The sequence below is a fragment of the Brassica napus genome, chromosome C3, assembly GCF_020379485.1.
Source record: "Brassica napus cultivar Da-Ae chromosome C3, Da-Ae, whole genome shotgun sequence".
Classification (NCBI taxonomy): domain Eukaryota; kingdom Viridiplantae; phylum Streptophyta; class Magnoliopsida; order Brassicales; family Brassicaceae; genus Brassica; species Brassica napus.
In genome coordinates, this window is record NC_063446.1 from 18,327,441 (window position 1) to 18,351,403 (window position 23,963).

The 23,963-nt window shown below is 34.2% G+C and overlaps 4 protein-coding genes across 8 annotated transcripts; all 4 read left to right on the top strand.

The window, feature by feature from the left end:
- Nucleotides 1-7,042: 7,042 nt before the first annotated feature.
- LOC106388482 (protein-L-isoaspartate O-methyltransferase 2) lies at nt 7,043-8,479 on the top strand. 5 transcript variants are annotated; one of them, XM_022699245.2, is made up of 5 exons: nt 7,105-7,310; nt 7,422-7,451; nt 7,523-7,784; nt 7,847-8,011; nt 8,090-8,479. In XM_022699245.2, the coding sequence occupies exons 1-5, from the start codon at nt 7,149-7,151 to the stop codon at nt 8,338-8,340; spliced, it is 870 nt and encodes a 289-aa protein (XP_022554966.1). In that variant the 5' UTR covers nt 7,105-7,148; the 3' UTR covers nt 8,341-8,479. The 5 variants fall into 5 exon arrangements, with proteins under 5 accessions (XP_013684009.1, XP_013684010.1, XP_022554966.1 ...); XM_022699244.2 differs by having other exon boundaries at nt 7,106-7,310; nt 7,514-7,784; XM_013828555.3 differs by lacking the exon at nt 7,422-7,451 and having other exon boundaries at nt 7,043-7,310; nt 7,514-7,784.
- Nucleotides 8,480-12,551: 4,072 nt separating this feature from the next.
- On the top strand, nt 12,552-14,607 carry LOC106388481 (KDEL-tailed cysteine endopeptidase CEP1). The gene is made up of 4 exons (XM_013828554.3): nt 12,552-13,062; nt 13,252-13,487; nt 13,567-13,707; nt 14,118-14,607. Exons 1-4 carry the CDS (start codon nt 12,621-12,623, stop codon nt 14,382-14,384), a joined length of 1,086 nt encoding a protein of 361 aa, XP_013684008.1. The 5' UTR covers nt 12,552-12,620; the 3' UTR covers nt 14,385-14,607.
- A 3,806-nt stretch (nt 14,608-18,413) lies between these two features.
- On the top strand, nt 18,414-20,795 carry LOC106388479 (pentatricopeptide repeat-containing protein At5g50280, chloroplastic). The gene is made up of 2 exons (XM_013828551.3): nt 18,414-19,314; nt 19,388-20,795. The coding sequence occupies exons 1-2, from the start codon at nt 18,485-18,487 to the stop codon at nt 20,691-20,693; spliced, it is 2,136 nt and encodes a 711-aa protein (XP_013684005.1). The 5' UTR covers nt 18,414-18,484; the 3' UTR covers nt 20,694-20,795.
- Nucleotides 20,796-20,907: 112 nt separating this feature from the next.
- BNAC03G27720D lies at nt 20,908-22,648 on the top strand. The gene is made up of 4 exons (XM_013828552.3): nt 20,908-21,347; nt 21,748-22,158; nt 22,330-22,380; nt 22,457-22,648. The coding sequence occupies exons 1-4, from the start codon at nt 20,954-20,956 to the stop codon at nt 22,507-22,509; spliced, it is 909 nt and encodes a 302-aa protein (XP_013684006.1). The 5' UTR covers nt 20,908-20,953; the 3' UTR covers nt 22,510-22,648.
- Nucleotides 22,649-23,963: the final 1,315 nt, after the last annotated feature.

Sequence of the window (23,963 nt, forward strand, 5' to 3'; positions counted from 1 at the left end):
TGATCCGGAGCCAGAGTACCAGCGTGAGGGTAGCACAAGTGATAGGTGGAACTACTGGCTAAATGTGAAGCAGAAGAAGATTTGGTGGAAAGAACTTTATGAGTCAGATGTTGCTGCACGAAAGTTTACAAAGACGAAAGACAAAGAAAAGGTGACGATTGTAGAAGGTTCATCTTCTAATTCTGGTTTGGAGTCGATGTTGAAAGGTGTGGAAGAGAGGATTGTGAAGGCCATGGAAGAAGGATTTTCTGGAATTAATTTAATGGTAGAGACAAAGCTGGAGGCTATGAACTTGAGGATGGGTAAACTTGAGAAGTACCAGCAAGTTTTGAAGAAAAAGGCTAAGAAAATAGAAGACAAGTTGACTTCTATTGAAAGCAAGGGAAATGAGGATGAGGAATATACACAGTGGAATGATTTTGATTATGGTAGAGATCATGGGAAGGATAGAGACATGGCTGAGGCAGAGAAGGCTGAGACAGGGAAGAAAATCAGTGAGAAGGGTGAGGAAGATGAGGAAAACAGTGGGAAAGATGAGGAAGACGAGGAAAACAGTGAGAAGGGTGAAGAAGAGAAAGACCAAGAACCTGAAAAAGATAAAGAAAACAGTGACTCTGTTGAGAAAGGCGAAGAATACGTGGAGAAATCAGATGAAGAAAATTCTCTGTTAAGGCTTCATGAAAGAGTGAGAGTGCAAGCGGAAGAATTTTGGAGGACAATTGATGATGAGTCTGAGGCTGAGAAAGAGGCTGAGGAAGAGGTTGAGAAAGAAGGTGAGGAAGAGGCTGAGAAAGAGGTTCAAGAAGAGAAAGAGGGTGAGAAAGAGGCTGAGGAAGAGGTTGAGAAAGAGGCTGAGGAAGAGGCTGAGAAATAGGTTCAAGAAGAGAAAGAGGGTGAGGAAGAGGGTGAGAAAGAGGCTGAGAAAGAGGTTCAAGAAGAGAAAGAGGGTGAGGAAGAGGGTGAGAAAGAGGTTCAAGAAGAAAAAGAGGCTGAGGAAGAGGGTGAGAAAGAGGCTGAGAAAGAGACTGAGAAAGAGGTTCAAGAAGAGAAAGAGGCTGAGAAAGAAGAATCCAAGGGAACTCCTACCTCTACCGGAGTAATAGTCATTACACCACGTGGTAGAACTAAGGCAGCAGCTGCGAGGAAAGCAATCTTTATATCACCAAAGATTGTTGTGGTAACAGGGAAAAAAACAGTGAACAAGAAACCATGGTAATTGAGCAAGAAGCTATTTAGACTGAGATTGCTGAGCTAGCTGTGAAGTCAGTTGAATCTGATGTCGATCAAGATGTGGAGGAAGAGGAGGAAAAAGCTGAGAAAATTGAAGATAATCCTGTGGAGAATCCCGCTAAGAAACAGACTGAGCTAGCTGAGAAGTCAGTTGAAGTAGAAGTAAAGACTATGCGCAAGCCTAGGTTCAAGGTCATAGCAGTGCCGTATGGCATTCCCAGAGCTGAGAGACTAGCAAAAATGAGAGCTGAAGCTGAAAAAAAGAAAGCTAAAGCTGAAAAAAAGAAAGCTAAAGCTGATGGTGCACCTAAAAAGAAAGGCAGACCGAAGAAGACTGAGGCTACATTGAAGCCATGTACGCCGCTGCCGGAGAAGAGAAAAAGTGAACCATCACGGTGGGTGCAGTCTCCTTTCACTGAGGGAAAGACTGATGAGCTAGAAGTGCCAAAGAAGAAGCTTAAAACAAAAACCTAAAATGCTTATGTTATGTATATGTATTATTCAAGTTAGGATGTTATGTTTCTGCCTAAAATGCTTCTCTTGAACTTGTTAGGATGTTATGTTTCTGCTTCTGGATGTTATGTTATGTTTCTGGATGTTTTATGTTTTTTAAACAGGTGTGGTAACTCAAAATTCTAGGGGAAACTCTGGTCAAAATTTTGGAAAAATACTTCAAAATTTCGAAAAAAATACTTTTTAAAATTTGGAAAATACTCCAATTTATAAAATAATTAAAAACAGTTTACACGTAAAATGCAAACCACATGTAAAACGTGCATGGATAAAAAATGCACATGTAAAACGTGCAGCCGTCATGTATTTTGATATTATATTTTGATTACACTTAGTAATTCTTGGTAAGCTTCAAGGACTTAGTAATACTACCTTACACATAGTAATCTTTTGGCAATTTTTAGGTTTATCTACTAAAACCCTGAGAAAATGAGCTTTTTTGTAGTAAAACTGATGCTTTTACACTATAATAATCATTAAAGAAGACATTTTCTGGAAGCATTTGCCAGGAATACGTATTTTTTTAGATTTTCCTTACTATGGTCTAACCATTCATACAATAACAATGAAAGTTAAGAGAGTTTTTTGAAAAAGTGAAAAGATTTTTCTTAAACTGCTAAAATAATAATAAAAAATAGTCTTAATATATATTTAGTAAGTAACTAGTCTACAAATTGATAATAATCATAAAATATATATCTATTCTACATACTAAACATAAATACTCATACTAATATATATGTAGTCCAAATAACACATAGTAATCTAAAGTAGTCCTAGTAGTTCAAATAATACATAGTAATTCCAGAAATACAGGTAGTCCAAATAACACATAATAAATCCAGTAATCCTAGTAGGTCAAATAACACTTAGTAATTCTAGTAATACAGATCGTCCAAATAACATATAGTAATTCCAGTAGTCCTAGTAGTCGGAATAGCACAATGAAACAAATTTCAACAATCAAACACCTGAACCTGAACCACTTCCACATTCAAAATACACTGCCATACCTCTTCCTCTGGCTCTGCCTGTGTCTGTGCTTGTGGCTCTCCCTCTTCCACTCCCTCTGCCTCTTTTTCCTCTTCCACGAGCTTCTCCTGCAGATGGTTTCCTTTTTTGTTGTGGTTTTCCTTTCTTGACTTCAAATTCTGGAGGAAGTACTTTCTTTGCTCTAATTTCTTCTGGTATAACCCAATCAGACATATGAGAAACATGATATATTGTCATGTGATAAGCCAAAGCCCATTGCTCTACCAAATAGTACTTAGAACAATACTCAGATAGATGGAGTTCCCTTCCCGCTTTATCAGTCATGAATGTGGCAGCAGCTACTGCATGAACACATGGATATTTGTCTTTATCAAATTGCCCACAGGTGCACATGTTCATAGCCATGTCCACGGTATAACGCTTCCCGTCACTACCATGCACACTGTACTCGAGATGGAAGCTGTTTAACTCGTCAACCCGAAGAAACCCTGCATCAACACATCTTTTAGACATTTCCTCCTCCGCTATAGGCACAAGCTTCAGTGCGGGTGGCATTTCAGCTGCCTATTTCCTGTGCTTGTTAAACCATTCAGCAATTTTTCCAATGATAAAATCAAACATTGGAAGTAAGGTGAACTTTCTTGCGTCCTTAATAACACCGTTAAAAGATTCTGCTGAATTGGTGGTGTCAACATTGTACCTAACTCCTTCAAAGTAACATCTAGCCCATTTCTTTTGTTCACAACTTTTGTCAAGATACTCCGCTGCACTTGGATATTTCCTGCCAAAAGCGTCATAAAGGACCAAGAACTCCGCCTCTGTATAAGCGTGTGCGCACTCCATAAACTTAAATACACATGTTTCTCTGTTGTTACGGACGTAGCCTTTAACATTTTGAGACATATGCCATATACAATAACCATGAGCGGCCTGAGGGAACACTTGATGTACTGCCTTGATCAAGCCTTTGTTTATGTCCGAAAGAAACACCAATCCAGGGAGATCCGATATCACTGATTTCAACTGTTCCATAAACCATAGCCAACTCTCATATTTCTCACCATCTGCAACACCAAACGCAATTGGGTAGTGGTGATGATTGGGATCCTGAGAAGTCGCAACAAATAAGACTCCACCATAAACAGTCTTCAGGTGTGTTGCATCCACAACGAGGACTTTTCTCATCGCACGGAATCCTTCTATGCTAGCTCCCAAAACCCAAAACAGATACTTAAATTTTTTGCCCTCATCCACAACCACACGAGTTATTGTGTCAGGATTCACCTGCTCCAGCATGTGCATATAACAATATAATAAAGAATAACTCTCTTCAGGAGTTCCGCGCACTTTATTAGCAGCTAGTCTTCTTCCTCTATATGCCGTTGTGTATGATACTTCCACAGCAACTCTCTGATGAACCAAATCGATCAGAGCATTGGGACGTGGTGTGTCAAAACTTCCAGGATAATCTTGGGCCAGGATAGATGCAACGATTTGTTGTGTGCCTCTACTTCTATTAGGCAGTGTTCTTGTGGTAACAACAGAACATCTATGCTGCTTGATGTAACTTCTAACTGACCAAAGATCTGAATTCGTTAACTTTGCAACACGTACAAACCACTTGCAGCCTTCTTTGGCTCCTCGGCATTTTATCACATATCTCTTAGTATCCGACTTAATTACCTCATACTCAAAACACTTCAGATGTGACGCCGCCTGAATATGAGTTTGCGCTTCCTCCTTGGTTCTAAATTCTTGATCTAAAACCAAATCCATACCATCATCCCACTCCTTATAAACAACTGGTGTGACTTCAACTGAGGGTCCTGCTTCTCTTTCATTGGCATTCTCATGCATCTCAATGTCTTCGTAAAGTGTAAGCACACCACCACCACCAGTACCTTCATTATCAGTTGCATCCTTCTCAGTACCTTCTTCATCACCACCCTCTGTCTCAATAGCCTCTGTATCAATAGCTTCTGTATCAGTAGCCTCTCTATCAGTAGCCCCTCTTTCAGTAGCCTCTCTATCAGTGGCCTCTCTATCAGTAGCCCCTCTTTCAGTAGCCTCTCTATCCGATAGACTGCCATAGAAATCAGTGTCATCATCCCTTTTGTTGAACTCCACATGTAGAACACTTCTACAATTCTCTTGATTTACTTGCATTAGATAACCAAAAACGTCTTCATCTTCCCAGATATATGATGGCTTGTTCGAATACATTACCATTGGAAAGTAACTAATCTTCGCTTCCATCTTATAGTCATCTACCTTTATCTTTCTGCAAATACGCTCAACCAAAACAGAGCGTGTGATCTCATCCACTGATTTCTTCAACACAATAGTGTGAATTTCATCTTCCCCTTCACCATCTCCCGAAATCCATTTCATTTCGACCCCATCTTTAATATAATATCCTCCATAATCAAAACAAATGATTGTACAATGCGGATTTTGCATTTTCCTGAAATAAAATGAATTATAATTAGAATTAACATTATTAAGAAGTTTAAATTAATTCTCATGTAATATTTTACTGTTAGCATTCTTACTAATACTAATTTATTTCAATACTATATACATAGTAAAACCAGTAATACTAGTAATATTTGTAAACATAGTAACACCAGTAGTATCAGTAATACCACGTTGCCTTAGTAAAACAGGTTATCTTAGTAATACCCATAAATTATCCTTGCACTAATTAATCAACTTTTTAGTCCGATTTTGTTCGGACTCAAAATCCATGTTATATAATTCATATTAATGAAATTACACCGAAGAAATCATCAAAACGGGCTCAAAACGTACATAAAATATACCCTAAAACCAATAAATACAGTTTACAAAATCCTTTTAAATCTCTTAAAATTTGCATTCAACCTTTCTTTTGTTACACTAGCCGATATGTACACTTATTTTTATAAGTATTCCAGCAAAAATTTCATCAAAAACAGACATAAATTAAACCCGAAATTCATATACACAGTTTTCAAATTCATTTTTTCTCTTTCAAATTTTCATCAATTCTTACTTGTTTAGGTTACCCATGGTTTACACAAACATTTAAAAGATATTTCACACAAAATTTCATGAAAAACGGACAAGAATTACCTGATGTTTAAGCTTCAAAATCACCAATGAAGGATGGGGAAGAAGAGCTCTTCATGCGGACAGAGGAGAGAGGAGAGGGAACATGAAGACATGTGGACCAAGGTAAATCTGATTGGTTAAGGTTGTTTGTGGACCCCATTTGGTTGTTGTGTTTGGTTGGGTGTATTTAATTGAAAAATTAAATGAATTAATGAAGTGGAAAAAAAATATATTAAAGAAAGAAAGGTTAGTATAGAGAAAGGTTAGTATAGAGAATTCAAAGACAAAGGGGTAATGAGAAAACAGAAATGACAAAAAAAAAATGAATTTTTTTTTCATAAGGGCATTTGGAGTTAAAGCCCTCCCGCAGCCGACATGAATCTAGTTTGCTATCCAGTGATATTTTTATTGACATTTTCTTCAATGTACTTGTGCATTTCTGATTTCTTTGTACCAATCTGCTCGGGTAACAGATAAGCCATGATATCACTGGATAATAGTTAGTAATTGTTGGATGTTTGTTTGTGTATGATGAAAACACTTGATCTTAAATGTGACTGTCTCTTTACAATTTTGATTAACTGACATGAGGCAGCTACAACGTATATATCAAAGATCTTATGAAGTTAAAGAACGTTTCTTAAATCTGCTTTAACAAAAAAAAAGATTAAATTAATCAGCGAAGAGTACGTGTGATATTTGTAGCGGTTGGATTGCTTGGATAGCCTCAGCCTTTTGCAGAAGAGAACTTAGAACATCAACACATAATATGAACAAGTAAAGCAACAGATCCATGTCTTCAACTTGGAGTAGCTATGAGAATATCTCATATGAACTAGGATTAATTAATACTGAAAATTGAGACAGCTATTACACATAATATCGTCTATTTATCCATTACTGACATATTTTGGTTTTCCGCATAACCTCTTCCAAAAAAACTATTCAGTGTAATTATACATTTTTACTGACAATATTTTAGCTATCTAATGTGTATTATATTTTTTCACATATCTGTTATTAAGATAATTTATTAGTATGTACTGAAAAATCAATCAGTTTTTTTGTGTAAAATAAACCTGATTAAAATTATTTTTTTATAAATTTTGACAATTGTAACTTTGGTTTAGACAAATAATTTCACATATTGGGCCTAATAAGGCCTGTTTACATTGCGATAAAAAGGTGCATTATACGAGACACATGTCAATCAAAGAACCCGAGTCTGGAAAAGGGACACGTAGTCGCACACATAAGCAACAACATCAGGAAAGATGAAACTAGAACCCGAAACCATTTAAAAAAAAAAGGGGAGAACAATGCGATCTTGCCCAACATTAACTGCATATGGTCGCCACTATTGTGCGCCGCCACGTAGACTCGTCTCCTTAACCTTCACCTCTCTCCACCGCCACAATTCTGCTCAGTTTCTCAATTTCAGTCTCTTCACCGCCTTTCGTTCTCCCTTCTCCCGCATGGAGGTTCGCTAAATCCTTCCTCTCGCCATGAATCTCTGCTTCAGTTTTCTCTTACTAATTTTCTCTTTCGCTGAGATATATTCCTCTGGTTTTTCTGATTCGATTTGTTTGGAGACTCCGAAACTTGATTCAATTGGGCTAGAGGTATTAATTAGGTCTTAATTTGATAGTTTGCCAGTGTTTATTGCTTTTCTTATGGATGTTAGCAATTCCAGACCGGAACTGGTTTGACCGGTAATAAAGCAATGGTGGAAAATCTGAAGCGGTTTGGTGTGATATCATCGAAGAAAGTAGCTAAAGTGATGGAGGCTTTAGATAGAGGTCTCTTTGTACCAGCTGGATCTTCAGCTTATGCTGATACGCCCTTGCCTATAGGTTACAACGCCACCATATCCGCTCCACATATGCACGCCATGTGTTTGCAGCTCTTGGAAGATAAGCTTCAGCCTGGGATGCGCGCTTTGGATGTTGGCTCAGGTTCATATAAGTTTTCTTGAGATTTCAGCTTCCTTCCTGGTTTTGATCGTGTCTTTTTGTAGGAACTGGTTACTTGACTGGCTGCTTTGCTCTGATGGTTGGAGCTGAAGGACGCGTTGTTGGCGTGGATCATATCCCTCAGCTTGTCGATATGTCTATCAAGAACGTTGAAAAGAGTGTTGCTGCTTCTTTGCTTCAGAAAGGATCTCTCTCCTTACATGTTGGTGGTATGTAAAACGTTGAACGTATTGTTTCAGCCTCATGGAACCGTCTGCTGAAAACGTGAGATTTCTCTCTTATGACAGATGGAAGGAAAGGTTGGGGAGAGTTTGCGCCATACGATGCAATTCACGTAGGAGCAGCGGCATCAGAGGTCCCTCACGCGCTTTTGGACCAGCTGAAACCTGGTGGAAGAATGGTGATTCCAGTAGGAACATATTTTCAAGAGCTTAAGGTGATTGATAAAAGCGAGGATGGTTCCATCAAGGCACGTACTGAAACTTCAGTTAGGTATGTGCCTCTTACCAGCCGCGTTGAACAGACGGGAGGGTTTTGAAGAAACCAAGCAAGAACACTGCTTCCTACGTCTTAGTGTGCATATAGAGGTTGTGTATGTTCTGTAATATATTTTGATGGGTAACAAATAACAATATGTTTATGAACCAACAAAATAAATGAGAATAGTGTTCAAGAAATATAACATAGTAGTGAGTACCAAACATCTGAATTTAACCAACTCAAATGGATAAGGTACAATGATATTACAGCAAATTAGAAGTTTCCTTTGATTTCAAAAAATAAACTGAGATAAAAATAAAGAACGAATGTAAGCATATTATTGATGTGGCCGAATTTTTTTTTTGGTCAGTTCACTGTACATGTTGATTTTGAGAAATTATGACTTATTTTTTTTCTCTGAAAATTCATTAATAGTAGAAATTGTCACCCAAAACAAAACGGTGGCGCGGCGTGTTTGGGCACAAATTGGGTTTCCTTTTCCTCCGAGAGGTTTTGAAAACAGAACATTGCTCAACAACTTTGATTATCTGTTAGGACTTACTGTGCGAAAAGACATACCTGCAGTGTTGAGCCATGTCAACCGTTAAATCAATTTAGCATTGACATTTCACATATCTAAAACTGCTTCTTCAACAACAAAAAAGGTTAAAATGGACAATTTTAAGAAGTTAGAGGTTAAAATGGCTCAGTTGGAACTTGGAAGTTGTGATTTATTTTGGCTATTGTGTGTAAGTTGTGGGTTTCTTGACAGTTTTCCCGCATGAATTTACATTTACATACATATTTCATTTAATAATCCTCCTGAAAAAATTTTCCAAAAGAATTTTTCTTTAGGCTGACATCTTGATTTAGTTAATTTAAATTATTAAAATGTATAATTAAATTGATTTAAAACTGAATTTTGTTATTGTGCATACATATCACTAGAGTCTATAGACTCTCAATACGGTCCACAAAACAAATATGGTCTAGAAGCAAAAAAAAAGATTTTTAGGCTGGTTACGTATAAAAAATAGGAAATAATGATTGGACGGACTCGAACCCATCAACCTCAAACAAACTAATTGTAACCGTAAACCAACTAGTCTACCAAAACTTTTGCAAAACAAAGACCAATATTTTTCATATTCTATGTAGGGCCAAAAATCACATATTTACCTTATTCACAAAATAACCATTTAAATAGGGTAATTAATTGATGATCATGTGGCATTTAGTCCTTAATATATGCTACGCCGCCAATTAATCTTATACAATGTTTCCATATCTGGCCCAAATCCGTGGTCAAAATAGTAAACCCGGATCACCGTACGTTCGGATTAATGAAAAACTCGTTAATTAAAAATATAATAAAACACGGTAAAAACCCAAGAGCCCGACATTAACCCGCGATCCGACAATGGTTGACCCGATAAAACTCAGAAACCCAATAATATTTTCAAAAATGATTCAGTTTTATATACTTTTTAATAGTATATGAAATTGAATAGATTATTTAATTTGTGATTTTGATGAAACTTTTACAATGTCGTTTAAAGAAAATGGTGACAAAGAATACCAAAATTTATTGACATGACGCAGCATTTATTTTTGTTATTGATAATATATTATAAATCATTTTATTTTAAATTTTAAATTTAGTTAATAATAATTATTTAATTAGCTTTTATATTTAGCCAAAGTCCTAATTTGGCATAAAAATAGTTTAATATTTTGTTTTTATGTTAAAGGACAATTGAAGTTAAAAGAAAATTCAAATATTTCGTAAATAAAACATGATTTTTTTTTATTTTATGTTTTGAAATTACTAGTTAGTTTTTTCTAAGTAATTTTCCTTTAGTGATATTATATTAATATATAGTTATATATTGAAACTTATCATTTATTAATTTGCGGTTCAACCACAATTGACCCAATAACCACATTACTCAATGATCCAAAACTTATCCGGTCGGATTTAAAAACATTGATCTTATATATTCTACAATGTAACAAAATTTTAATGTGATATATTAAAAGTGAACAGTGGATATTTTGTAAGCTCTGATATATCACATTAAAAATTTTATGGTTACAAATTCAAATCGTTGCTCATGAATGCTATTTAACTGTATTCTCATATGATCTGAATTTTCTTATGATTTTGTCATTCTTTTTAATTATTCTCAAAAAGAAATCCGAAAGAAAGGAATTAACGGTTACATTTTAAGGAAACCTTTTTCTTGCGTTCGTTTTTGTTGTTGATTGCGTGTTTGCTGTGTGTGCGGTGTGGTGTGGTGTGGTGTGTCCATCGTCCCCATTTACCTTTTTTTTTTTACTTTTCGCTCAGTTTCAGATTTTACCTTCTTTTTTTTTGAAAAACAGATTTTGCGTTGTTTGTTTCCATTTTACAGCTTTTACTGATTTTGCGTTGTTTGTTTCCATTTTACAGATTTTGCGTTGTTTGTTCCCATCCCCTATATATTATTTGTGAAACATTACGACTTATTTTTATAGCCACGTGTCATCATTAAGATGATTCTTAGAATTATTAAAAAAATATGTTGGTCCATCTAATTATATAATAAGCTTTTTATTAAACTAAACATAAATTCATTATTAATGTCATTTATTATTTTTTTAAATAAAAATTACGGAATTGCCTAATGTGGCTAAAGTATATATGACAATTAATGATTTTGAATAATAAAGATCTGATAAAAAAATAATGTATCTTCTATCAAATTTGTTTAATTTTAAACTATTAAAATAATTTTAAAAAATCACAATAACCATATTATAAAAATTTAGATTTTTCTTTATATGTTATATTTTGAATTTTAAAAAACGATAATAAATTACTAAAACTGTTAAAAGTCTCACATTCAAATTTTGCGATCCATGGTTTAAAATTTTTGTATGACAAAATACAAATGATTACAAAATCATATAAATAAAAGTTTAATTTAATTAATCATTAAGATTTAAAATATATATGTATATATATCATTCTAAATTAAACTATAAACCATATTGAATAAATAAATATTTTAATTTCAAAATTTACTTTGAATAATTTTTTTTGATAAAAGTTTTGAACTAACATTGATAAAAAATTTTAAATTATAAATTACTAAAATTATTAATCGCACAATGAAAATTTTGTTATCAGTAATTTAAAGTTTTTGCTATTAAAGATACACATGATCAAAAAAACATATGAGTAGAAAGCATCATTTAATAGACATTAATATTAAAAATATACTATGTATGTTAATATCATTTCAATTTAATTACATATCCTATCAAATTTTTTTAAAAAATGTTTGGATTAATAAAATTGATTTATACGTTCGCACCAATTTAATTATATATGTAATAGTTACTGACTTTTAATTATTCAATATATATTTATTATTTCAGAGTATGCAAGAATATATAATACATAAAATAGTTTATATATATAATGTTTATTCCGTGCGTGCAAGGCGCGGATCTTAATCTAGTAATCAGTTAAAGCACAGTTTCCACCTCTCTTTTTTGTCAAACAATAATCATCTATTATTTCTACAATTCTTCATCAATTTAACATTTCTCTTTTGTCTTTCGACATCAATTATTGTTATGCTAATCAGCCGACACGGTACGTTAGCAGAAAAAGAAATCGTACTTGGGTTCCGAGCGCTGTTAAAACTTAAAACTAAGCGTAATATTAAACCAGTCCATATAATTAAATATTTTATTCTCTTTTAACATAAAAAATATTTCGACATAAATAACTTGTATAATTAGGTACACAGTTTTTTCCTCATTGCCCATTTAGATACATAGTTTGTGTAACCAAATAAACAGTCACATAACTAATCATAATTAGGTGATTTAATCAATAATAGAGTTCCTATTTAAGATGATTAGTTGCGTACAAGTTTTGTTTTATCGAAATTCGTGGTTCCTATTCAGTTTACACTGGTAGTTAAGTCATCTCATCACCAAAATCATCAATTATTGTTACCAAAGATATAAGAGAAAAACTGAATGAGGTTGCTTGTACCATATCACGCGGCATCAACTGATCAACATCAATTTCTATTATATAGTTTTTATCTTTATATTTCCATTAATTAATGTATCGTCAGTCACAAGTCACAAACGTATTTGTTGCATCGAACACGTAATCCTCATCCTCTTTTGGTATTAATTTTTTCATTACATATCGTTGTCACAATATTCTCACTCCAACATATATTCCCTATATATACAGTTATCTTTATACCTTACCATCTACAAACTCATTCTCAATCACAAAAAACAAAGTAAAATTATCATATATAAAGAAATATGAAGCGCTTCATTGTCCTTTCCCTTTGCTTGCTTATGGTTCTTGAAACAACAAAGGGTTTAGATATCCATGACAAAGATGTGGAATCGGAGGATAGCTTGTGGGAGCTGTACGAGCGGTGGAGGAGCCACCACACGATAGCTAGGAGCTTTGAAGAGAAGGCAAAGAGGTTTAATGTGTTTAAGCACAACGTGAGACACATTCACGAGACCAACAAGAAGGAAAAACCTTACAAGCTCAAGCTCAATGAGTTTGGTGACATGACAACGGAGGAATTTAGAAGATCATACGCTGGTTCGAACATCAAACATCATAGGATGCTTAAAGGTGAAAGACGAGCAACAGGAAAATTCATGTATGCAAATGTTAATGCTCTGCCGACCTCCGTTGATTGGAGAAAGAACGGAGCTGTCACTCCTGTCAAAAACCAAGGCCAATGCGGTGAGTTATCTTTTTCTTGAAAATTACATCTTTACGAAATAAGTCAAATGAAATGTTTTGGTAGGGAACTCACTGATTACAAAGCTGCTTGAATATGTATATTACATCGGCCAACGGAATAAATGACAAAAAGAAATAATGTAAAATGAGAACCAAAATAAGGCTTAAGTTTTTGGTTAATTACTACAGGAAGCTGTTGGGCGTTTTCAACAGTTGTAGCAGTGGAAGGGATCAACCAAATAAGAACCAAAGAGCTGACATCACTATCAGAGCAAGAGCTAGTGGACTGTGATACGAATGAGAACCAAGGGTGTAGTGGAGGTCTGATGGACCTTGCTTTTGAGTTCATCAAGGAGAAAGGAGGGCTAACGAGCGAGCTAGTGTACCCTTACCAAGCTTCTGATGAAACATGTGACAAAAACAAGGTTTGTTACATACTGCACGTCAAGAAAGCTTAAATGGTGATGAAGTACAACAAATAACATAACTGTTACAATATCGCAGGAGAATGCGCCGGTGGTTTCAATCGATGGACACGAAGATGTTCCTGAGAACAGTGAGGATGATCTAATGAAAGCTGTTGCTAATCAGCCTGTCTCTGTTGCAATTGATGCTGGAAGTTCAGACTTCCAGTTCTACTCCGAGGTAAGAATAAGAGCAACCTCAATGGGGGTTCTTCCTCTTGGGTTCTTAAAACACAAATCATCATGTAATAAAACATATGTGTTTTAAGAACCCAAGAGCAAGAACCCCCATTGAGGTTGCTCTAAGAACATAATCTAAGATAAAAAAACAAACTACCTCCGTCTTATTACAATTAATCGTTTTAAATAAAAAAAAATTTTGCACTTGTTAATGAAAATCATTGAATATCCATTAATTAAGAAAGTTACAGGTTGTTCTTATTATTCAATGAACTGAAATAATTGGTAAAGATGGAACTCTGGTTCAAAATATGCACATATTTATGAAACAAAAAGAAGCCCTAGAAGGATATTTTTAATGAAATATAGTATTAGAGATATTTTTTTCTGAGACATGCATGGTGGTCGTAGGGAGTGTTTACGGGGCGATGTGGAACAGAGCTAAACCATGGAGTTGCAGCAGTAGGCTATGGAACAACGATAGATGGAACAAAGTATTGGATCGTTAAGAACTCTTGGGGAGAGGAATGGGGAGAGAAAGGATACATAAGGATGCAAAGAGGAATCCATCATAAGGAAGGTCTATGTGGTATTACTATGGAGGCTTCTTATCCTGTCAAGAACTCCAACACTAATCCTCCTGGACCTACCTCCACTACGCTTAAGGATGAACTCTAAAGCTCTTTATATATATATTAATATTTACAAGAAAATAATAAGTTTGATTATCATTTTTTTATGATGCCTTATATTTCTTTTTAATAGTCTGACGTCTCTCAGTATATAAACGGATTCTTCTAAATTTATTGCTGAATCCGTTTCCAAAACCAAAAGAACATAGAAGGCTTTCTTGGTATAATGTAACTCGTTGATGATTGAATTTTCTTTTGATAAAGTAAAACAGACCCATTAGTTTAGTGGTTTGAATAAAAATCATTAATACTTTTATACTATGAGGTATGAATTTTGAATCCCGAAAAAATAAGATTTTTCATAATTATAATACAATATCATAATTATCTAACGTCAACAAAAAGTAAAATAAACAAAATTTCGCAACTATTTCTCCTTTTCTACAGATTGAGTTATGCTAAAATTCACAAAAAAAAATGATCAAAGATAGATGCATCCCACCAAAATGTTTTATTGGTTTAAACCCACAAACAAAGTTGACAAGTTCTGCGAAGCAGGAACCGCAGGATGACATAAACTTGTCATCAAGTTCACTTGAGCTTTACTAAAGTTACTAAAAGGGTATTCTGTGCCAAAGACGTTTAAGACAAAGTGATCCATTATTACTATATTTGTTTATTCTTTGTACATAAGCTCGTACTGCAAATATTCGCAAGGAAAAAACTTTTAACAGGTCTTAAAACAGCTCGAGGAGGTCCTGCGATAGCACATATTCTATTCGCATATGATAGCCTATTTTTTGCAAATAAAAAAGAGAAGATTGTACAGTCATTTTAAAGATACTCAAATATTAAGCGAATGCATCAGGAATATGAATAAAATTTTCTAAATCATCTAATACAATTTGACCATAATGTTCCAGATGCCATACATGCTAAATTGCAACATTTACTCGCTATTACAAGGATTGGTGGTATGAGAACCTATTTAGGTATTTCAAAAAGTTTAGGTGGATAAAAGAACCAATTTTTTGGATTCTCAGTGAAAGAATCCATATTACAATGAATGGTTGGACGGTTTGTTTTCTTACAAAAGGAAGAAATAAAGTCCTTATAAAATCAGTAGCATCAGCTCTGCTTACACATTTTATGTCATGCATTAGGTTACCAAAAATGATGACAAAATTTAACGAGTGCAATAGCAGACGCTTGGTGAAATAGTAGTGGAAATATTAATGACATGTATTGGTTCTCATGGGATATAAAACCGGGAGAATAGGTTTTCCTGACCTACAATATCTAAATATTGATTCATTAGCAATTTTGGAGGATAATAGAGAAGCCATAATCATTAATTCAAAATTTTTTCAAATGGAGGTATTATAAAAAAAAACAGATCTTTTGGATCACATAAAATCATATTTAACATCATATGGTTGGAGGAGTATGATTTCAGTTCGATCTCTGATTAAAAATGACTAACTAAAAGAGTGAATACATGAAGCTCTATATTAGTACGGAATGATCCTTAGATCCCAGCTCCTCACTTGAGGTCATCACTACCAAAACATCAAAATCAGTTTCTAAATCATTTACTCATTGTGAATAATCTTATTAATCTGGTGGATTATACTTAGAATATGGATTTTCTTAGGCACATATTTACCTAATTGATGTGAAAATTATCTAAAGTATGGAGGCTAGTCACACATCAAAATTAGATACATAATATGACATTATACAATGATTGGGAGATATTTTGTGAAATCACGTTACAGAATATGAAAATTATATATGGATATGAAACCAGCCCCTGAGTTTTATGGACCAAATACTAAACCACTTTTGGTTTTCACTTGGAAGCTTCAATTTTTTCCAAAGTTGAAACATTTTTTTTGGAAGCAATATTGGGATGTTTACCTGTTATTAAGAATTTAAGTTCAAGGAAAATTTAGTATTTCATGATGTGGTATATGTGGAGTAGGAGAGAAATCAATAAACTACGTCTTATTTGAATGCCCAAACATAGGATTTGTCAAACATTCCTTCTAATCTAGGGTGTTTCCAATGTATATTATCGATTATCAAGATTTCCAAAGGATTGTAATTTCAACTATTTTCCATGTATTTTGTGGTATATTTGAAAAAAAATCGAAATTGCAAGAATCATAAGTAAAAAAAATGGAAACCTACAAGAGATTTTGCATGTAACAGAAATAGAGGATACACTGTAGGTTGACACAAATCAAGATTTGAAAATTCCAGTGGAACAATATCTTTTGCAAACGGTTCGGCATGAGGGAGATGTGTGATGGTGCTATATAGATGGATCATGAGTCTAACAAGATAAGTTTTCAAGACAAGAATGATTTTCCAAAACATGGATTCCATATGACAAGATAATAGGACAATGAATATCTGACGAAGTCTATCTCTTTTACATGCAGAATGTGAAGTTTTGATTTAAGAAATAGAGTGCATGAAAAACTCTATAGTTCTTGGAGGTAGTGTTCACAACAGACTGTTCTAACCTGGTGAAGATAGTATCTACATAGACGGAATGACCAGCTTTCATGTTTGATAGGGCGGAAATTCAACGATGTAAAGAGTTATTCTCTCACTTTAAATCTAACATATTCCAAAAACAAAGAACACAATGACGGACGAACTAATACGAAATGCTCAAAAAATTTCTTTCTTACGTTGTGTACTATGTTAATTATGTATTACTAATATGAATTTTTGAATTGGCGAATAGTTCAAACTAATTTATTTATTGTTGATAAAAAAAATCCATTTACATTTCTAATGTTATGACCATATCCCTTACTTATTAATAGAGAAACATTTTAAGAGAATAACTTTTGTTTAGTAATAAATTCACAAGTTTGTCATTATTGACGAGGTGTCATCATCACATGTTTCCACATGTTCCTTTTTATAATATACCAACATTTACTAGAACAATTATGATATATGTCATTGGTAGATGTATAATATGTTACGGAGTAATGAAATGACTATAGTTACTTGACTAAATGCAAGGACCTGACTATATGCATTTGGTCAAACGTTTAATGTCGTATTTGAAATGGATATCATATTTACAAGTTACCAATAATAGCTTAATGATTATGTTTACAATTAATTTTTTGAACTTTGTAACTCTATTTACTATTGAAAATAAAATATGTTCATACAATTATTTTGTAATATTATTACATTATATATACGATTTTGTACTATGTTTTTTTTTTACAAAATTGGATCTTAGGTATTTCGAGTTCAAACATAAAAAAATCTAAGGAATGTAATAATTAGAGATAAGAATGAAAAAAAATTACGAGATGAGAATTAGAGTAAAACTCATCTATGTAGAACCCATCTTTTTCTGAAAAAATTAGATCAGAAATATGGGATCGACGAATACCTATTTCTCTTTTCTATTTATGATCTCTAATATTTTTGCTTTTTAAACCAAAAAAAATTATGGACTGTCAGTATAAAAGCATCTTATTATACAAACGGACCTTTGACAAACTAATGTTCCACTATCGTTAACTTTTGTTACAGTTTTTCTTTATATTTCCCTATATAGTTTTGAGTCTATAGTTTTCATATAGGCGTTTGATTCTATACATTTACAAGTGAAGTTATTATAACTCAAAGATTTGTAATAGGTGGATTAACTATTTTCATGTGTTTAGTAGTCACATAAGTTATAAAACTGTTTACAACCATTTAAACGTGTACTTTCTAACTCCATTTTATGTATTTTTGTTTATAATTTTCTTTTACAAATTAAAAACAAATTTTAAAAGCTAAAAAACATATTTTTCCATATATGATTTCACAATGGTTAGATTATGTCATATAAAAATCTATATATCAATTAAATATATGTTGTTTAATTTATTTTATCCCGTGCAAGGCACAAATGTTGATCTAGTCCGGTCGTTACTACAAAGTAAAATTATTTAATGTATCGTTCTTTCAACGCTGAATATTTAACAAAAACATTTTAACCAAAATGTCCCTTGAAAGAGAGGAGTAAATAAATAGCAAATTTGAGCCTTTTTTTATTCACAAACAAATCTATTTAGCTATTGTCCGTGCCTGAGCGTTTGGGAGCTATAGGAGGCATCCATGTCGATGGCGTCTTCTTCTTCTTCTTCTCTTGCAACCCAATCCTTTTATACTTGGTTTTCTCTATCTCACCCACTTCACCTCCCTCAACCTTATCCACTTGTTCGCTCTTCACTCTGTCGAAAATCCATCTCTCTGTCCGCTACTTCCCCTTCTTCTCCTCCCATTTTCCTCTCATGTTTCGACGACCCACCACCACCACCAAATGTTCCGGAACCAGATAATCCGACAACTATTAGCGAAGAAGTAGATGATGATGAAGACGAAGAAGACCCAATTCTCAAATTCTTCAAGTCACGAACTTTAAAAGCAGAGGACCCTCCTCAAGAATCCAAATTCTCCCTCCAGAAGAATCGTCGAACCTCCTGGCACTTAGCTTCCGACTTCTCCGACCTTGAAACCGAAATCGAGCCCGACCCAACAAAATCCGCCTCTGTAGCAAACCAGCAAACACTTGGTGTGCACAACAATACACCCTCTGTCGCTGTGGAAATCCTGGAAACAGCTAAGAATCTGACAGAGAATCAAACTCTAGGAGAGATGTTAGCAGGTTTCGAAAAAAGGGTCAGCGAGAAAGAGTGCGTAGAGGCATTAGTGATGATGGGTGAATCTGGTTTCATCAAGAGCTGTTTGTACTTGTACGAGTGGATGAGTCTGCAGAACCCCTCACTCGTTTCGCCTCGTGCTTCCTCTGTGTTGTTTACATTGCTCGGTAGAGAAGGAATGGCTGATATGATTCTGCTTCTTCTTCGTAATCTACCTGACAAGGATGAGTTCAGAGATGTTCGTCTCTACAACGCCGCCATTTCTGCACTCTCAGCTTCTCAAAGGTACTTCCTTTCTTCAGCTCTAGATAATTTAAACTTGTATCCTTTTGATCAAATTTTCTCTTCTTTTAATTAGTTATGATGATGCTTTGGAAGTTTATGAGTCCATGGATAAGATCAATGTCCATCCAGACAGTGTTACATGCGCTGTAATGATCACCACAATGAGGAAAGCAGGACGAACTGCGAAAGAAATCTGGGAGATATTCGAGAAAATGAGCGAGAAAGGTGTGCGTTGCTGGAGTCAGGATGTTTTCGGCGCCCTTGTGAAATCCTTTTGCGACGAAGGGCTTAAAGAAGAAGCTCTTGTGATACAAACTGAGATGGAGAAGAGAGGAATACGTTCAAACACCATAGTGTACAACACGTTGATGGATGCTTACAACAAGTCCAACCACGTTGAAGAAGTGGAAGGTCTTTTCGCTGAAATGAGAGGTAAAGGGTTGAAGCCCACATCCGCAACTTATAACATTCTTATGGATGCTTATGCTAGAAGAATGCAACCTGATATCGTAGAGACCCTTCTGAAGGAGATGGAGGGTTTAGGTTTAGAGCCAAATGTGAAATCCTACACGTGTTTGATTAGTGCGTATGGTAGGACGAAGAAGATGAGTGATATGGCTGCTGATGCTTTCTTGCGGATGAAGAGAGTAGGTTTGAAACCTACTTCACATTCTTACACAGCTCTTATTCATGCTTACTCTGTTAGCGGGTGGCACGAGAAAGCTTATGCTTCCTTTGAAGAGATGTGTAAAGAAGGGATTAAACCGTCGGTTGAAACGTACACGTCGCTTCTCGATGCGTTCAGAAGGTGTGGTGATGTAGAAAAGCTGACGGAGATTTGGAAACTAATGCTGAGAGAGAGAATACAAGGGACAAGGGTGACATATAACACTCTTCTTGATGGGTTTGCGAAACAAGGTCACTACATTGAAGCGAGGGATGTTGTTTCCGAGTTTGGTAAAATGGGTTTGGAGCCGACTGTTATGGCATACAATATGCTGATGAATGCTTACGCAAGGGGAGGACAAGATTCGAAACTGCCACAGCTGTTGAAAGAAATGGCTGCTCTCAACTTAAAACCTGATTCCATCACTTATTCGACCATGATCTACGCTTTTGTCCGTGTCCGAGACTTCAAAAGAGCATTCTTTTACCACAAGATGATGGTTAAAAGCGGGCAAGTACCAGACCCGAGGTCATATGAGAAACTTAGGGCCATTCTTGAAGACAAGGCAAAAACAAAGAACAGAAAAGATAAAAATGCTATACTTGGTATTATCAATAGCAAGTTCGGTCGTGTTGAAGCTAAGCCCAGAGGAAAGAAGGACGAGTTCTGGAAATACAAGAGGAACCGAACATCTTATAAACCCCAAGCGTAGCCTGTTAAGCTATTTAAATGCCATAGTATTACATAGTGAAGATGTAAGTCTAGTTCAGTTCATGTAATATATATTTCTTGTTTATAGGAGATACCTTGATCACGTGGACTAAAAAGTGCAGGAGTTTAGCTTTGTTGTTCCGACAAGCAAAGAATCTCTTAAGCTTTAAGCAATCTTTCAGATATAATAACTAACTCTTTACCCTCTACATCACATATCACACTCTCTCTCGTTTACACAATCAAAAAGAGAGAACAAAAATGAAAATCTTGGTTCTTATGTTGACAGTCGTAGTAATCTCAGAGGTTTGCTTGGTGGGCGCGTGTCGATCATACTGTGGAAATATAACGGTGGATTATCCGTTTGGAATCCGGAATGGATGTGGGCATCCAGGGTACAGAGATCTCTTATTTTGTATGAATGATGTGTTGATGTTTCACATACGTTCAGGTTCTTATAGAGTGTTGGATATTGACTACGCGTACCAGTCGATAACGCTGCATGATCCTCACATGTCGAATTGCGGAACCATTGTGCTTGGTGGCAAAGGCAATGGCTTTGAAGCTGAGGATTGGAGAGCTCCTTATTTCAATCCTACCTCTGATAATGTCTTTATGTTGATCGGTTGTTCTCCCAAATCTCCTATCTTTCAAGGTTAGTAAGTTGGACTACAACACATACGTCAAATAATTTTTATTTGCATTCTTTAGACTAAACAAATCCGGTTTACAATTTAGTTTGAGCTTGCTTTCTCGGTTTATATAACTCTCGTTCAGAAGAAAACGCAATCGGTTTGATGCAATATTGATTTGGTTCATTTTGTATTCGGTTTGGGTTTTGGTTAAACTTTGAGATATTATTTAAGTAATTATTGTTATGTTATATGATTATATATATACATATTAACATATAGATGTGATTAAAGTTTCTAAAGAACATTAAAAAATTTTGGTTATGATGATAAAGGTTTTTAGATTCGGAATTTTCCTTTCAAATCCGGTTTAAATGCGGTTGAATAGAGTTTGATAAACTAAATTTCCACTATTAATGTTAGGCTTTCCGGAAAAGAAATTACCATGTCACAACATCTCTGGAATGAGCTGTGAAGAATACATGTCGTGCCCGGCATGGGATATGGTTGGATATAGACAGCCGGGTCTATCATCCGGATCGGGTCCACCCATGTGCTGTGCGATTGGATTTGAATCAGTAAAAGCGATAAATCTAAGTAAGTTGGAGTGTGAAGGATACAGTAGTGCATACAATCTCGCACCCTTGAAGCTTAGAGGACCTTCTGATTGGGCTTATGGAATACGAGTCAAGTACGAGCTACAAGGGAGTGATGCGTTTTGTCGTGCGTGTGTTGCAACTTCCGGTACTTGTGGCTACGAATCTGCTGATGGTGGAGGGCTTAGGCACGTTTGCATTTGTGACCACCACAATTCTACCACAAACTGTGATTCAGGTCGGTTTTGCATTATCATTTTATGATTTATCTAAAAAAAACTAAAGCTCTCTATACTCGAACCAGCTGGTTCACAAACTTGTTTTACTTTATTAAAATGCTGATGATATCTATTTTTATGTAGTTTTTTTTTTTTTTGCTAACATTTGGTACAACTCTATTTTTATGTAGTTGTAGCACCAACCAGTACATCTTCAAGTGTTCGACCAAAAACCATTGGATGTAAGTATCAAAATGCATTTACGTGTACTAATTTGGTTTATTAATTTAAGCTAAATTATTACCGTTTCTTTTGCAGCACTGATCCTCTACTTCATAGCTATGAACATACGTTTTAAAAGAAGACAATGAATGACCCATTAATAATGTCTGGAATTAAGCGTCTATTTTTATTTTACTCAGACATTTAGTTTCATTAAAATTGTTTGAAGTTTTGTACGCATTCCCACGAATTTCGATTTATACACCAAAATTTATAGACTTCATAATATGTGAAGAGTCAGCGCTAAGTAAAGAGAGAGGTGAAAATCCCAATAAACATATCTCCTTGTTTACGAGTTCCGATTCCCATTGGCAGTAAACTGAGTTTGCTCTTAGATATTTCTAGAATTAATTTCTAATAATAATTTAATTGAGTAACTAAAATTTAAAGTCAAAACAAGAATTCTGCAATAAATAAAGGATATATGACTCAAAAATATTTTAAAATTTGGAGACATATTTTACTCAAAAATTATTTTGATTCTCTTTCTCATACTATTTATTTTAAAATATTTTGTAGGTAAACTTATACAAATGAGTTTTATTCAAATGAAAGCTTTTATAATAAAATTCTTCTACTTTTAGGAGAATATATAAAAACACTATTTTACCCCTAAATTAACTATAATGTATGTCTACTGAATATAGTTCCTTTATTTTAAAGGAAATATAAAGGAATGCTATCATAAAGGAAATATAAAGGAATGCTATCTTGCCTCTGAACTAAGAGTCAGAATTAGGATTTCATATATTTTTTATTTCTTCTTTTTTTTTGGTCAAATATTTTTTATTTCTTCTAAGAGCATCTCAAAAAAACACTCTATAACTTCAAATATGAAGTTTTTAGCTCTCCAAAAATGAACTTCAAAACTTCAAATTTGAAGTTTTGAGGAGTGAAACTCTATATTTGAAGTTTCACTACTCAAAACTTCAAATTTGAAGTTTCATATTTTTATTTGCATTTTGGTCCCTACAATTACACATCACATTTATGATTCATAAATATTTTTTTTTTATTGTTTTAATCCTTATAAAAATTATATCTCATAAATATTTTAAGTTTTGTTTACAAAATTTAAGTTTACACATAAAATTAAAAAAAAAACTTTAAAAGAAGGTTTAATATATTTAAAACTAGATTTAGATAACAAAAATATACAAAAAAAAACTTAACAAAAAAACTTTAAAAAAATTACATGAAGATATAACTATTACACCGATTTAAATATAACAACAACACTAATTGTAAGTTTGATCCGGAACCTTCAAAATTTCCAAATAATGTCCAATCTTCTTTGTATAACTGAAGATGGTTGTTGTTGTTGTTGATGATGTCTTTTCGTACAATTCTTTCTTGTTCATATTAAATATATTAACGAGTATTAATATCATCGATAAAAGTTAGTCTTTTATCAATATTTCATGTTTCTCTTTTACATCCTTGTTCTGATCTAATGTATTTACAAGTATTAAATCACCTAATTTCAATAATTTTTATCTCTAATCTACAAATTAAAAATGAGGAGAGCCATTTTTACTTCGAA

Coding starts and splice junctions, on each gene's coding strand:
- LOC106388481 (XM_013828554.3), top strand. CDS start 12,621: ATGAAGCGCTTCATTGTCCTTTCCCTTTGCTTGCTTATGGTTCTTGAA. Junction 13,488..13,566: donor AAACATGTGACAAAAACAAG/GTTTGTTACATA, acceptor ACAATATCGCAG/GAGAATGCGCCGGTGGTTTC. Junction 13,708..14,117: donor ACTTCCAGTTCTACTCCGAG/GTAAGAATAAGA, acceptor TGGTGGTCGTAG/GGAGTGTTTACGGGGCGATG.
- LOC106388479 (XM_013828551.3), top strand. CDS start 18,485: ATGTCGATGGCGTCTTCTTCTTCTTCTTCTCTTGCAACCCAATCCTTT. Junction 19,315..19,387: donor GCACTCTCAGCTTCTCAAAG/GTACTTCCTTTC, acceptor TCTTTTAATTAG/TTATGATGATGCTTTGGAAG.
- LOC106388482 (XM_022699244.2), top strand. CDS start 7,149: ATGCGATCTTGCCCAACATTAACTGCATATGGTCGCCACTATTGTGCG. Junction 7,452..7,513: donor TTGATTCAATTGGGCTAGAG/GTATTAATTAGG, acceptor TATGGATGTTAG/CAATTCCAGACCGGAACTGG. Junction 8,012..8,089: donor TCTCTCCTTACATGTTGGTG/GTATGTAAAACG, acceptor CTCTTATGACAG/ATGGAAGGAAAGGTTGGGGA.
- BNAC03G27720D (XM_013828552.3), top strand. CDS start 20,954: ATGAAAATCTTGGTTCTTATGTTGACAGTCGTAGTAATCTCAGAGGTT. Junction 22,159..22,329: donor TACCACAAACTGTGATTCAG/GTCGGTTTTGCA, acceptor ATTTTTATGTAG/TTGTAGCACCAACCAGTACA. Junction 22,381..22,456: donor TCGACCAAAAACCATTGGAT/GTAAGTATCAAA, acceptor TTTCTTTTGCAG/CACTGATCCTCTACTTCATA.